This window comes from Octopus sinensis, linkage group LG6 (genome assembly GCF_006345805.1).
Source record: "Octopus sinensis linkage group LG6, ASM634580v1, whole genome shotgun sequence".
Classification (NCBI taxonomy): domain Eukaryota; kingdom Metazoa; phylum Mollusca; class Cephalopoda; order Octopoda; family Octopodidae; genus Octopus; species Octopus sinensis.
Window position 1 is genome coordinate 110,810,175 of NC_043002.1, and position 16,670 is coordinate 110,826,844.

Sequence of the window (16,670 nt, forward strand, 5' to 3'; positions counted from 1 at the left end):
GCAGGCTGTTCCGTTGATTCGGATCAACTGGAACCCTCGTCGTCGTAACCGATGGAGTGTTTCCACCACGGTATTGAAATAGTGAATATTGAGAGAATATTAATTCTAATATTTCATTTCTTTAAAATGACAGTATTGTTGTCGTTTGGGACAATAGACAAGTGATTGAAACACTAGAATTGGTTGGTAAAGTAAATACTCTCAGTTCAATCCTTGGCCTAGATTAGGAATATCACCTGAAGAGTATTGGACAGATTAGTATTGAAATAGTGAATATTGAGAGAAAATGAATTCTAATATTTCATTTCTTTATAATGACAGTGTTGTTGTCCTTGGTACAATAGACAAGTGACTGAAACACTAGACTTGGTTGGTAAAGTAAATACTCTCAGTTCAATCCTTGGCCTAGATTAGGAATATCACCTGAAGAGTATTGGACAGATTAGTATTGAAATAGTGAATATTGAGAGAAAATGAATTCTAATATTTCATTTCTTTATAATGACAGTGTTGTTGTCCTTGGGACAATAGACAAGTGACTGAAACACTAGACTTGGTTGGTAAAGTAAATACTCTCAGTTCAATCCTTGGCCTAGATTAGGAATATCACCTGAGAGTATTGGACAGATTAGTATTGAAATAGTGAATATTGAGAGAAAATGAATTCTAATATTTCATTTCTTTATAATGACAGTGTTGTTGTCCTTGGGACAATAGACAAGTGACTGAAACACTAGACTTGGTTGGTAAAGTAAATACTCTCAGTTCAATCCTTGGCCTAGATTAGGAATATCACCTGAAGAGTATTGGACAGATTAGTATTGAAATAGTGAATATTGAGAGAAAATGAATTCTAATATTTCATTTCTTTAAAATGACAGTATTGTTGTCCTTTGGGACAATAGACAAGTGACTGAAACACTAGACTTGGTTGGTAAAGTAAATACTCTCAGTTCAATCCTTGGCCTAGATTAGGAATATCACCTGAAGAGTATTGGACAGATTAGTATTGAAATAGTGAATATTGAGAGAAAATGAATTCTAATATTTCATTTCTTTAAAATGACAGTATTGTTGTCCTTTGGGACAATAGACAAGTGACTGAAACACTAGACTTGGTTGGTAAAGTAAATACTCTCAGTTCAATCCTTGGCCTAGATTAGGAATATCACCTGAAGAGTATTGGACAGATTAGTATTGAAATAGTGAATATTGAGAGAAAATGAATTCCAATATTTCATTTCTTTAAAATGACAGTATTGTTGTCCTTTGGGACAATAGACAAGGATTGAAACACTAGACTTGGTGGTAAAGTAAATACTCTCAGTTCAATCCTTGGCCTAGATTAGGAATATCACCTGAAGAGTATTGGACAGATTAGTATTGAAATAGTGAATATTGAGAGAAAATGAATTCTAATATTTCATTTCTTTAAAATGACAGTATTGTTGTCCTTTGGGACAATAGACAAGGGATTGAAACACTAGACTTGGTTGGTAAAGTAAATACTCTTAGTTCAATCCTTGGCCTAGATTAGGAATATCACCTGAAGAGTATTGGACAGATTAGTATTGAAATAGTGAATATTGAGAGAAAATGAATTCTAATATTTCATTTCTTTAAAATGACAGTATTGTTGTCCTTTGGGACAATAGACAAGGGATTGAAACACTAGACTTGGTTGGTAAAGTAAATACTCTCAGTTCAATCCTTGGCCTAGATTAGGAATATCACCTGAAGAGTATTGGACAGATTAGTATTGAAATAGTGAATATTGAGAGAAAATGAATTCTAATATTTCATTTCTTTAAAATGACAGTATTGTTGTCCTTTGGGACAATAGACAAGTGACTGAAACACTAGTATTGGTTGGTAAAGTAAATACTCTCAGTTCAATCCTTGGCCTAGATTAGGAATATCACCTGAAGAGTATTGGACAGATTAGTATTGAAATAGTGAATATTGAGAGAAAATGAATTCTAATATTTCATTTCTTTATAATGACAGTATTGTTGTCCTTGGGACAATAGACAAGTGACTGAAACACTAGACTTGGTTGGTAAAGTAAATACTCTCAGTTCAATCCTTGGCCTAGATTAGGAATATCACCTGAAGAGTATTGGACAGATTAGTATTGAAATAGTGAATATTGAGAGAAAATGAATTCTAATATTTCATTTCTTTAAAATGACAGTATTGTTGTCCTTTGGGACAATAGACAAGTGACTGAAACACTAGACTTGGTTGGTAAAGTAATACTCTCAGTTCAATCCTTGGCCTAGATTAGGAATATCACCTGAAGAGTATTGGACAGATTAGTATTGAAATAGTGAATATTGAGAGAAAATGAATTCTACTATTTCATTTCTTTAAAATGACAGTATTGTTGTCCTTTGGGACAATAGACAAGTGACTGAAACACTAGACTTGGTTGGTAAAGTAAATACTCTCAGTTCAATCCTTGGCCTAGATTAGGAATATCACCTGAAGAGTATTGGACAGATTAGTATTGAAATAGTGAATATTAAGAGAAAATGAATTCTAATATTTCATTTCTTTAAAATGACAGTATTGTTGTCCTTGGGACAATAGACAAGTGACTGAAACACTAGACTTGGTTGGTAAAGTAAATACTCTCAGTTCAATCCTTGGCCTAGATTAGGAATATCACCTGAAGAGTATTGGACAGATTAGTATTGAAATAGTGAATATTGAGAGAAAATGAATTCTAATATTTCATTTCTTTAAAATGACAGTATTGTTGTCCTTGGGACAATAGACAAGTGACTGAAACACTAGACTTGGTTGGTAAAGTAAATACTCTCAGTTCAATCCTTGGCCTAGATTAGGAATATCACCTGAAGAGTATTGGACAGATTAGTATTGAAATAGTGAATATTGAGAGAAAATGAATTCCAATATTTCATTTCTTTAAAATGACAGTATTGTTGTCCTTTGGGACAATAGACAAGGGATTGAAACACTAGACTTGGTTGGTAAAGTAAATACTCTCAGTTCAATCCTTGGCCTAGATTAGGAATATCACCTGAAGAGTATTGGACAGATTAGTATTGAAATAGTGAATATTGAGAGAAAATGAATTCTAATATTTCATTTCTTTAAAATGACAGTATTGTTGTCCTTTGGGACAATAGACAAGTGACTGAAACACTAGACTTGGTTGGTAAAGTAAATACTCTCAGTTCAATCCTTGGCCTAGATTAGGAATATCACCTGAAGAGTATTGGACAGATTAGTATTGAAATAGTGAATATTGAGAGAAAATGAATTCTAATATTTCATTTCTTTAAAATGACAGTATTGTTGTCCTTGGGACAATAGACAAGTGACTGAAACACTAGACTTTTGGTTGGTAAGTAAATACTCTCAGTTCAATCCTTGGCCTAGATTAGGAATATCACCTGGAGAGTATTGGACAGATTAGTATTGAAATAGTGAATATTGAGAGAAAATGAATTCTAATATTTCATTTCTTTAAAATGACAGTATTGTTGTCCTTTGGGACAATAGACAAGGGATTGAAACACTAGACTTGGTTGGTAAAGTAAATACTCTCAGTTCAATCCTTGGCCTAGATTAGGAATATCACCTGAAGAGTATTGGACAGATTAGTATTGAAATAGTGAATATTGAGAGAAAATGAATTCTAATATTTCATTTCTTTAAAATGACAGTATTGTTGTCCTTTGGGACAATAGACAAGGGATTGAAACACTAGACTTGGTTGGTAAAGTAAATACTCTTAGTTCAATCCTTGGCCTAGATTAGGAATATCACCTGGAGAGTATTGGACAGATTAGTATTGAAATAGTGAATATTGAGAGAAAATGAATTCTAATATTTCATTTCTTTAAAATGACAGTATTGTTGTCCTTGGTACAATAGACAAGTGACTGAAACACTAGACTTGGTTGGTAAAGTAAATACTCTCAGTTCAATCCTTGGCCTAGATTAGGAATATCACCTGAAGAGTATTGGACAGATTAGTATTGAAATAGTGAATATTGAGAGAAAATGAATTCTAATATTTCATTTCTTTATAATGACAGTGTTGTTGTCCTTGGGACAATAGACAAGTGACTGAAACACTAGACTTGGTTGGTAAAGTAAATACTCTCAGTTCAATCCTTGCCTAGATTAGGAATATCACCTGAAGAGTATTGGACAGATTAGTATTGAAATAGTGAATATTGAGAGAAAATGAATTCTAATATTTCATTTCTTTATAATGACAGTGTGTTGTCCTTGGGACAATAGACAAGTGACTGAAACACTAGACTTGGTTGGTAAAGTAAATACTCTCAGTTCAATCCTTGCCTAGATTAGGAATATCACCTGAAGAGTATTGGACAGATTAGTATTGAAATAGTGAATATTGAGAGAAAATGAATTCTAATATTTCATTTCTTTTTAATGACAGTATTGTTGTCCTTTGGGACAATAGACAAGTGACTGAAACACTAGACTTGGTTGGTAAAGTAAATACTCTCAGTTCAATCCTTGGCCTAGATTAGGAATATCACCTGAAGAGTATTGGACAGATTAGTATTGAAATAGTGAATATTGAGAGAAAATGAATTCTAATATTTCATTTCTTTAAAATGACAGTATTGTTGTCCTTTGGGACAATAGACAAGTGACTGAAACACTAGACTTGGTTGGTAAAGTAAATACTCTCAGTTCAATCCTTGGCCTAGATTAGGATATCACCTGAAGAGTATTGGACAGATTAGTATTGAAATAGTGAATATTGAGAGAAAATGAATTCCAATATTTCATTTCTTTAAAATGACAGTATTGTTGTCCTTTGGGACAATAGACAAGGGATTGAAACACTAGACTTGGTTGGTAAAGTAAATACTCTCAGTTCAATCCTTGGCCTAGATTAGGAATATCACCTGAAGAGTATTGGACAGATTAGTATTGAAATAGTGAATATTGAGAGAAAATGAATTCTAATATTTCATTTCTTTAAAATGACAGTATTGTTGTCCTTGGGACAATAGACAAGTGACTGAAACACTAGACTTGGTTGGTAAAGTAAATACTCTCAGTTCAATCCTTGGCCTAGATTAGGAATATCACCTGAAGAGTATTGGACAGATTAACAATTGAAACAGTGTGTCTACCACACATCCAAGATGATGAAATGCTCAAGAAAACAAATCCTTGTGAAAAGACATTTCTTTCTTAATGTTATTTAGATACAAATATCACCGACTTCCCAACTCAATTAATTCCTCTACCTCTCATCCAAATACCATTCCTGTTGTGCCACATTGAAAAGAATTCACACAAAAAACACTCTTTTACCAATTTTTCCTTTTTCAGTGCTTCAGCCAGTGCAATTATCTTGCAACTCACATTTCCTTCCATAGATATTTCATGCATAGCATTGACACTGAACCATCAACTACATCCAGCTCTGAGATTTTTGAAGGGCCTACAAAGGTCATGCATCATGCCTCTCCTGCTCTGAATAATTATTAAAAAAGTAGACCCATTTCCAGCTACCCGATACCAAGCTTACCCCCTCTTACTATACTTCTTACTTTGTATTGAGTTCTTTTTTTTTCACTCTTTCCAATTGTCACTTTTAACTGATTCTTTCAGTTCGATTTTTTTTAAATGCCACTTTCCATTTCTTTTTTAACGATTCCCATCCCTTTCTTTTTAATTCCTGTTTTCCATTACTTATTTTTTAATTGCTATTTTCTACATTTCTCTTTAAGACTGAGTTTTTTTTCAGTCTTATTGCAGCATCCTTTACACTAACCTACTCTTTACTCTTTTACTTGTTTCAGTCATTTGAGTGCGGCCATGCTGGAGCACCGCCTTTAATCGAGCAAATCGACCCCGGGACTTATTCGTTTGTAAGCCCAGTACTTATTCTATCGGTCTCTTTTGCCGAACCGCTAAGTAACGGGGACATAAACACACCATCATCGGTTGTCAGGCAATGCTAGGGGACAAACACAGACACACAAACACACACACACACGCACATATATATATATATATATATATACATATATACGACGGGCTTCTTTCAGTTTCCGTCTACCAAATCCACTCACAAGTAGAAGACACTTGCCCAAGGTGCCACGCAGTGGGACTGAACCCGGAACCATGTGGTTGGTAGACAAGCTACTTACCACACAGCCACTCCTGCGCCTACATTTTCTCACAGTACATACATATAAATATATACACACACACACGTGTGTGTGTGTACACCTACGTATATGCATGTACCACCCACATACACACATATTCACACACATCTTTCTTTTATCTTTTACTTGAAGAATTTTTTATTTAAATGAATTGAGCCCAGTATTTTTTTCTTTTTTAGCCTGGTACTTTTGAAATAAACACACCAACACCTGTTGTCAAGGGGTTGTGGGATAGAAACACAGACACACAAAGACCACACACACATATATATATATACAACAAGCTTCTTTCAGTTTCCATCTACCAAATCCACTTACAAAGTTTTGGTCGACCCCGAGGCTTTAGTAGAAGACACCTGCCCAAAGTACCATGCTGTGGGACTGAACCCAGAACAATGTGGTTGGGAAGCAAGCTTCTTAGCACTCGGCCACGCATGCACCTACACTCATGCACACACACACACACATACATACACACATAAAACCATCTTCGCATGTTTGGATCAGAAGGAGTATGTTGTGGCAGATTTTCTGTAGCTTGATGCCTTCCTGTCACCAAACCTCTTTTGTTTCCAAACAAGGTCATATTTCTCTTTGATCTCGATTGGAAATGAATGACACCTCTTATATGGTGCAACATGAAGATTAGGCAACACACACACACACACCACACACACACACACACACACACACACACACACACACACACACACACATCATCATCATCATCATCATTGTTCGACCGTGGTCGAGACAATGGAATTTACCATGCTACGCCAGACTTCATGGTCCATCATGGCATTACGGAGGTCCTGTTGCTGGATGCCTCTATCCCTGGAGATTACATTAGGGTAGGAGAGTGTGCGCCCTCTGGTATTGCGAGTAGATTGCTTCCAGAGGAGAAGAGTAGAAATTACTTCTTTTTCAGCTCTACAACAATGTCCAGCAAACTGGACTCTCCTACCTTTCACACACACACACATACATACATAGAGGATATGTAATGAGACTTTTGAATATCAGGTGTTGCTAAGTTAAGATAAGAAGAGCCACATATATATTTTGGCTAAATTATAAGAAAACGTGTGCGTGCACAAAATTTACATAGTATAAGTTTCTTAGATTCTCTCATTTATACATCTCTATAGTGTTTTAGGAAGCTCAGTATTATCTTGGTGACTGCACATTGTGACTTCAAGAGCTGCATGTAGCTTGAAGGCCACATTTTGGCTTCTGTTGATGAATATCAAGATTATGGCCAAAAGAAAATACCTCAGAGGAATACTCTCTTTACTCTTTTGCTCTTTTGCTTGTTTCAGTCATTTGACTGCGGCCATGCTGGAGCACTGCCTTTAGTCGAGCAAATCGACCCCGGTACTTATTCTTTGGAAGCCCAGTACTTATTCTATCGGTCTCTTTTGCCGAACCGCTAAGTGACGGGGATGTAAACACACCAGCATCGGTTGTCAAGCAATGCTAGGGGGACAAACACAGACACACAAACACACACATATATATATATATACATATATATATATGTCCAACCCATGCTAGCATGGAAAGCGGACGTTAAACGATGATGATGATATACGACGGGCTTCTTTCAGTTTCCGTCTACCAAATCCACTCACAAGGCATTGGTCGGCCAGGGACTATAGCAGAAGACACTTGCCCAAGGTGCCACGTAGTGGGACTGAACCCGGAACCATGTGGTTGGTTAGCAAGCTACTTACCACACAGCCACTCCTGCGCCTATGTAATACTCTACATATTAAATATAAAATCAGTAGTTCTTACGTACGTAATATACAAAAGCGAGAAAACTTTGGTTTGCAGCTTATCCATGCAATTAATAGACAAATCTCCCTGAAGAAACTAAAATGAACAAGGGAGATAACACCACCTAGATCTGTATACAGATTTTCTACATTTTCTAAATATTTTAATCTTTTTTTTTGGAGTTAACTCCCTTGCTTCTATTTTAGATTTTCAAGTTCTCTCAGAGGGAGTATTGTTTAATAATTATGTGAATAATCTCAATTAATTGAAGTTTTTCAACTTTCTGTATTTAATATGTAAGAGCCTACCATATGTGATACACTTTTACTTACTAATCAGTTGTATAGTCAACTTTATATGACTCTCTAAAACTTGTATTTATATGCTTTATATTAACAATTCTGCAAAATGGAGAGTATATTCAACTTTACATGCTTACTAATGTCTGTATTCAATTTTATACTACTCTCTACTAAGTGGTGTAAATGTTTGACAATATTTTCTGATTCTTGATGTGTATACTCACTTTTAAAACATTTATATATGATGATGTGTGTGTGTAATCTTTGTTTCACAAGATTCTTTATGTACAAACATGTTGAAACCTATACTGTATTTTTGCAGTCATTTATGCTACTGAAAACGTGTTATTTGTAATTAACATTTTTATTACCCATTAATTGATTTAGTATCCTTTTGCAGTACAACTGTAGCTTTTTCGTTGATCTCTCAGAATTAATTTTAAAAAGAAGTTTAAAATCAAAATTGTTGTATAAGAGATGTGTGGTTGTGGCTAAGTTAACACTGAATAAGCCATTATTGTAATCCTTCACTTACCTCTTTCTCTCTTGTTCCATCTCTGTCCCTCCTCTCTCTCACTTTGTACCTCTCCTTTCAACCTTTTCACCTCTTCGATTGAAGTAAGTGTGACACACACTACAGGTACGTACAAAAACAAACAAAATTAAGTATATTAATATTATTGATAATACAACCAAGGAAAGGGGAAGTTATGTCCATAGTGAATTCATACACTATAACACAATTATATTATGCAATATAATGTTCGTCCTTCGGTTCGAAGATGACCAACTGACATCATCTGATGGAACTGCCGCCATGAGACCTGAGGTGGCTGGTGAGGCCAATCCGGGCAAGGAAGCCCCTCCCACAGGTGGGGCAGAAGTGGGCAGGGGCCGTGCTGCTGGTGCAGGTGGCTCTAGCTTTACGCATCTGACGTTTCTGCTCCGCTGACTGAATCCGTCCCTCCTCGGCTGTCCCTGCTCCCACGGTGATTGCGCTGCGCCAGGATGAGCGGTTGGCAGCAAGTGTCTCCCAGGTCTCTGTTCTGATGGAGAAGTCTTTGAGAGAGACCTTGAGACTATCCTTGTAGTGCTTCTTCTGCCCTCCGACTTTGCGCCTGCCCTGGCCGAGTTCACCGTAGAAGAGCTGTTTTGGGATGCAACTTAATACCTATGTCTGTCCTTGTTTGTCCCCTCTGTGTTTAGCCCCTTGTGGGTAATAAAGAAATAGGTATTTAATTTATCAACCCCAAAAGGATGAAAAGCAAAGTTGACCTTGGTGGAAGACCAGAACATGAAAATGGATAAAATGCCGCAAAGCATTTTGCACGGCACGCTAACAATTCTGCCAGATTAATTGACTGCTTAAAGGGACATGTCTAACTAATGATATTGCTTACAGGTGTGATATAACTACCAGTACTAATATCTTTATCTGTATAGGCTCAACTTCTAACATCAAATCCAGATTACATAAGCTCATAATAAAGCTAATGTCACATCACTGGTTGAAGACGTGTGGCACTTAAAAGACTGTAATAGTCAGATTGTAAGCTCGACGCTCTAACCACTGAGCCACGCGCCTTCACAATAATAATAATAATAATAATAATAATAGTAATATAGGGTGCGGACGAAAGGTTGCCCCAATTTCAAAAGTTAACAAAAAACAAACACATGACAATACAAGAAAAAACTTTGTATTTCTAACAAATGTACAAAGCTCTCCACTCCAGGCCATGGTAGGAACCACCTGAAACAGAAAACAAAATGGCATTTAATGAACTTCATAGAAATACAAAATTTTTTCATGCATCTTCATGTGTTGGGGTTTATTATTAAATTTTGAAATCGGGGCAACCTTTCTGCCGCACCCTGTATAAGCAAGATGCGGAGGCGCAATGGCCCAGTGGTTAGGGCAGCAGACTCGCGGTTTCGATTCCCAGACCGGGCGTTGTAAGTGTTTATTGAGCGAAAACACCTAAAAGCTCCACGACGCTCCGGCAGGGGATAGTGGTGATCCCTGCTGTACTCTTTCACCACAACTTTCTCTCCCTCTTACTTCCTGTTTCTGTTGTACCTGTATTTCAAGGGGCCGGTCTTGTCACTCTCTGTGTCATGCTGAATATCCCCGAGAACTACGTTAAGGGTACACGTGTCTGTGGAGTGCTCAGCCACTTACACGTTAATTTTACGAGCAGGCTGTTCTGTTGATTCGGATCAACCGGAACCCTCATCGTCGTAACCGACGGAGTGCTTCCACCATAAGCAAGATGACTCATTAGGAACAATAGTATTACTTGAAGTTTCAGTACAATTTCTATAGTGGTTAGTATTATTGCTATCCACTACACCAGCAAGGTGGTCATTGTTTAAAAGGATAGGTAGAGGCACAACAAATTCAGCTACACTAGAATTGTTATGGTTATTAGTTGGTATACCAATATCTGTAAAGTTTTCATTATGAATAGTTATTAAGCCCACCTCTTCTTTACTGGTTCTGTGTGTGCTAATGGAAATGTGGTTACCTGCAGAACCAGTTAAGAAGAAGTGGATACAATAACTATGAATAATGAAAAATTTACAAATATTGGCTTCCCAACTAATAGCCATAATAGCTCTAGTGTATCTGAATTTATGTAACTGAAGACATTTGATATTATATGGAAAGAATTTTTAAATAGTCTAAGATAACCAAATATGCTACCCATCTTATGGAGCCTGTGTGTGTGTAAAAGGCTATATGTGTATATGTGCACACAAATATACATGTATGTATGTGTGTGTATATATATGTATGTATGTATGTCTCCTCCCCTCTCCCCCTCATCTCCTCTCTCCCCTCTCCCTCCCCCTCATCTCTCTTCCCTCCTCCACTCCTCCCTCTCTGTTCTCCCCTTCCACTCTACCCCAACCCCCAGCCAAACCCACACCCCACATGGGCTTTCCCCACCTCCCACCACACTACACTACACTACACCATACGACATTACACATCACATTATACATACACACGTCCAGACTTTTCATACGCACATACATACTCTCTCATACACACACGCACCCTTATGTTGGGGCGAGGTCATTTGATCTTGTTATCTCCCTACTATCCCTCTTGCGTCTAACGTCTGATCTCTTACTTCTGGCCGAAATCAGACCGCCATGTTGATTCGTTAGCTTCTGCACGCATTTTTTTCTCTCCTTGTTTCTCTCCGTGTTTCTTTTCTGTGTATCTTTCTGTTGAAGAGCGTAGGCTCGAAACGCAAAAGACTTGTTTTATTTCTATTCCTGAGTACCATACTAATACAATTGTTTGTTTGTACTCCACCCTGCCTTCGTCTTTTGTTTATTTTCGTAAAGCTTCCTATGTATATAGATATATATATATATATATATATATATATATATATATATATATATATATATATATATATATATTGTTACCTTCTGTTATTTCAGGATGTTATGCCAGCTATGTCAGCTATCTCTCAGGAGGAAAGTCACAGAATAGAGATCATGCAGAAATATGGTAAACAAAAAGTGTACAAAGTGATTTCTCATTATCCTGGTCTTGACTCTATGGACATCAGCGTGAATGTGGACGACATTGTTGGTGTTATCAAAGAGCAAGACCCAATGGGGAACAAAAACAAGTGGTTTGTTGACAATGGAGGTTAGTAATCTCATTCTAATTTTCCACACAAAATAATTCAAACTTCTTTATAAATTAGCATTTCATTACAGACATCAAATAATTATCTAACAAGCAGCGACTGGCACACAAATTCTGTAGTCATCATCATCATCATCATCGTTTAACGTCCGTTTTCCGCGCTAGCACGGGTTGGACGGTTCAACCGGGGTCTGGGAGGCCAGGGGCTGCACCAGGCTCCAGTCTGATCTGGCAGTGTTTCTACAGCTGGATGCCCTTCCTAACGCCAACCACTCCGCGAGTGTAGTGGGTGCTTTTTACGTGCCACCTGCACAGGTGCCAGGGGGGTCTGGCATCGGCCACGATCGGTTGGTGCTTTTAACGTGCCACCAGCACAGAAGCCAGGCAAGGCGGCACTGGCATCGGCCACGTTCAGATGGTGCTTTTTATGTGCCACCAGCACAGAAGCCAGTTGAGGCGGCGCTGGCATTGGCTACGTTCGGATGGTGCTTTTTATGTGCCACTGGCACAGAAGCCAGGCAAGGCGGCGCTGGCATCGGCCACGTTCGGATGGTGCTTTTTATGTGCCATTGCCAATTTTTTTTGTTTTGTTTTTTTCCACAATCCTTTTACAGGTCTTGGGTATTTTTTTATGGCTTAGCCAAAAGAGGAAGGAAAGACAAATCCCTGAAACTGCTGAGAGCAAATTATTCTCAGAGTAGAGACCTTCCCCAAATGCTTACAACAAAAATAATTCCGCCAAATGCTCTCCAGGGCAAGGTCAAGTGATGGTATTAACCCTTTCAGTACCAACCAACCCAGCTGAGACTACTCCTTGTTCTATAATACAAACTTCCAGTTTTAAAGGGATCTAAATCAAAACCTTCCTTTAAAGTTTCATGTTAATGCATGCTCTTAATACCTACTTAATAATGACTAAGTTTTTACAGATTACTTCATTATTTTCAAAAGTGGCTGTGTGGTAAGTAGCTTGCTAACCAACCACATGGTTCCGGGTTCAGTCCCACTGCGTTGCATCTTGGGCAAGTGTCTTCTGCTATAGCCCCGGGCCGACCAATGCCTTGTGAGTGGATTTGGTAGACGGAAACTGAAAGAAGCCTGTCGTATATGTATATATATATGTATGTGTTTGTGTGTATGTGTTTGTCTCCCTAGCATTGCTTGACAACCGATGCTGGTGTGTTTACGTCCCCGTCACTTAGCGGTTTGGCAAAAGAGACCGATAAAATAAGTACTGGGCTTACAAAAGAATAAGTCCCAGGGTCGATTTGCTCGACTAAAGGCGGTGCTCCAGCATAGCCGCATTCAAATGACTGAAACAAGTAAAAGAGTAAAAGAGTTGAAATAGTCTCTTTACTAAAAGAGTAAAGAGACTATTTCAACAGAAATATGGCAACTAAATGATATTTTAAGTCTACCATTTCGTGAAAAGCAAACCTTTGATCAAAGATACTCAAATCTTTTTCTCAAGTATATCTGTGACAGTATCATCCAGTATGTCCTTCCTTTTTTCAAAAAGTTGGATGTGATTTGATGGAGAACTGATGGTGTTTCTAACAGGTTGAATGACCATGTAGAGGAATCCTGTTTTGGATCATTGACTTATATTTTATTGATCCTGAAAGGACAAAAATCTTGGTTGATGCTTTGGATAAAATACCATTTGTTTGTCTAGCCATTATACTGGTATTTGTAAGGGTGAAGTGTATATCTGATTGCTGTATATTACTGGTACTTGTTTTATCTATCCCACGTAAATGTCCTTAGTATTGAGCCTAGCCAGATTTATACTCAGAACAAAGAAAACAAAACTAACGACAATATTTTGTCCTTAGTCACTTTTACCTTTTTGTCTCGACTGTCCTAGTGACCAGAAAAATATTGATCACTAACTCTTTTACTCTTTTACTTGTTTCAGTCATTTGACTGTGGCCATGCTGGAGCACCACCTTTTAGTCGAGCAAATCGACCTCAGGACTTATTCTTTTGTAAGCCCAGTACTTATTTTATCGGTCTCTTTTGCCGTACCGTTAAGTGACGTGGACGTAAACACACCAGCATCGGTTGTCAAGCAATGCTAGGGGGACAAACACAGACACACATACACATACACACACACACACATATATATATATATACATATATACGACAGGCTTCTTTCAGTTTCCGTCTACCAAATCCACTCACAAGGCATTGGTCGGCCCGGGGCTATAGCAGAAGACACTTGCCCAAGGTACCACGCAGTGGGACTGAACCCGGAACCATGTGGTTGGTTAGCAAGCTACTTACCACACAGCCACTCCTGCGCCTATTGATTTCTTTATATTAACTTGAGTTTTCATTATCATTGTTTAATCTCAGTTCAGCCGTGATCATCTCATTTTGTTTTCAGACAATGTATCCTGCATATTCATTCTTTTTTGTTTTTTTTAACCCTTTAGTATTCAAACCAGTTATATCTGACCAAAGTATTCAGCCTGTTTTATGTTAAAACTGGCCAAGTCCAACCTCTCACACCTACTCTACAATGCCATTCTAAAATTAAACAATTATATCATAAAAATCTCAAGGCTACAATATTATACATGATTAATTTAAAACAATGTCAATAGATAGGCATTACGTTTGTCTGAGTAATCTGAATGTTAAAGGTGCAGGAGTGGCTGTGTGGTAAGTAGCTTGTTTACCAACCACATGGTTCCAGGTTCAGTCCCACTGCGTGGCACCTTGGGTAAGTGTCTTCTACTATAGCCCCAGGCCGACCAATGCCTTGTGAGTGGATTTGGTAGACGGAAACTGAAAGAAGCCCGTCGTATATATGTATGTGCATGTATGTTTGTGTATCTGTGTTTGTCCCCCTAGCATTGCTTGACAACCGATGCTGGTGTGTTTATGTCCCCGTCACTTAGCGGTTCGGCAAAAGAGACCGATAGAATAAGTCCCAGGGGCGAGTTGCTCGATTAAAAAAGGCGGTGCACCAGCATGGCCAGTCAAATGACTGAAACAAGTAAAAAAAAAAAAAAAAGGTTAAGACAGTATGATTAGACACATTGGTTGCTATTTTTAGCATGTTGAGCAACTATGTAGAGGCTCTCTCATCGGCTTCTATAGATTCCAGTTTATAATAAGGGCTCGACCAAGCTTTGCTAGATTTCAACTTGGAATTCAGATGAGAAGATGCATATAACAAGGCATTTGATTGCTTTTGTTAATTCCGATTTTACATTTTTCTCTTAGTTTATAACAAGACCAACTTCTTTATTATCAACTAAGTCATTCTTCATTATATTAATGATACTTTTTTATATTGACTCTCCAGAGAGATGACAAAAAAGGTTAGAACTTGAACTCAGAATGCAGAAGAATAAACTTTCTTCAACACGTGTCTTGCAAACAACTTGCACATGCAAGTGCTACCAGTTAAAAGCTCCGTATACCGGAAGCTAGCAAGTGTATGGGGTCATCAGGAGAGAATGCATGCCGTTTCGGGGCCTACCTCTCGACAGCATCAATGCGCACTGGCCCCCCTCACTGATATGAGGCCCCGCTTGCTAGATCAGCTGGTTATGAAGTTAAACTCAATATACTTCTAGCCATCGCTCATCGTCTCTTTTTAACCAAATCCAGTGGCTAGCCTTCTCCACTGTAGATTAGATATCAGTCCCTCTACTATCTCATCCCAAATAAGTGATTTCCCAGACTGTCACCAAACTATGAATTTTAGGGGAGGGTATAGTCAAGTGAGTCAACATTTGTGCATGAACTAGTTCTTGTTGTTTACCAGCTCTGATGAAGCTGAAGAATAACCAAAGGTATTCCAGCCGTGACCATACAATTTCATTTTTTATTAAGATGTAATGTATCAAAGATCACATTATTTCATATATTCTTTTGTTTTTGAGATTTAAAATGTGATTTTTGAAGAAGTTTTGGCTACAATTTGTAGCTGATCTACCAACTGATAGTTGTAATGATGAAAAGAAAATTTGTCCTTCGGTAAGATTTGAAATCAAGACTTGAAAGAGGGCACTAGACACAAAGTAGTATTTGGTCCTGTTCTCTACTTTCACTGCCATAATATTAACAGCATTGTCATATGTTTACTAAGAGGAATATTTTCATACTAATTTCTTTCCATCATCCTGGAAAGCGGCAGTTGCAGCAGTCAATTTTTTATTTGATTATTATCATGTTTTTAAAAAAAAATTTTTTTTTTCAAGTTTCTTTCTTGTATTTTATGTTGCAGCTGTGAAAGGATTTGTTCCGAAAGGTATTCTGTGTCACCCTAATCCTGGAGGAGATGAGGAGAACTTCAAAGAGGTCACTGAACCCCATATTTATACAGAGATAGAAGACAAGGCGTCTCTGGCAGCCAATAAAGCTACCTCTGAAGATTGGCGTCATGTCTATGAACAAAATGTAGAAACAGAGTCTGACCTTCGTCTGCCTCCTCCCCCACAAGCATCTCTTGCTTTTGACGAGGTCAGTAGAATGTCTTAAAGTTTCAATGTATTTTCTTATCATTTACATGCCTACTTTGTTTGGTCTTTATAATACCAGCACCAAATTACCACAGATATTTTAAGGTGTTTCCATACAGGTGACTAGACCATAACCTTTACCGCCGGATATTTTGGCTGATTGTCATCCTGTACTCCCCTTATTGCTAGCGAATTGGTATATGCCGGCTGTGTGAGCAACTGGTTGTTTTAATGGCGG

At 37.7% G+C, this 16,670-nt stretch overlaps 1 protein-coding gene across 3 annotated transcripts in view; it reads left to right on the top strand.

Moving 5' to 3' along the window:
- The window catches only part of LOC115213054 (dynamin-binding protein), a 298,806-nt gene that overhangs the window by 280,362 nt on the left and 1,774 nt on the right, over positions 1 to 16,670 (top strand). For all 3 annotated transcript variants that reach the window (XM_029781959.2, XM_036504234.1, XM_036504235.1), the window contains 2 exons: positions 11,738 to 11,951; positions 16,198 to 16,433. In XM_029781959.2, the coding sequence (XP_029637819.1) occupies positions 11,738 to 11,951; positions 16,198 to 16,433 (450 nt within the window). The remainder of the gene's footprint in view (positions 1 to 11,737; positions 11,952 to 16,197; positions 16,434 to 16,670) is intronic.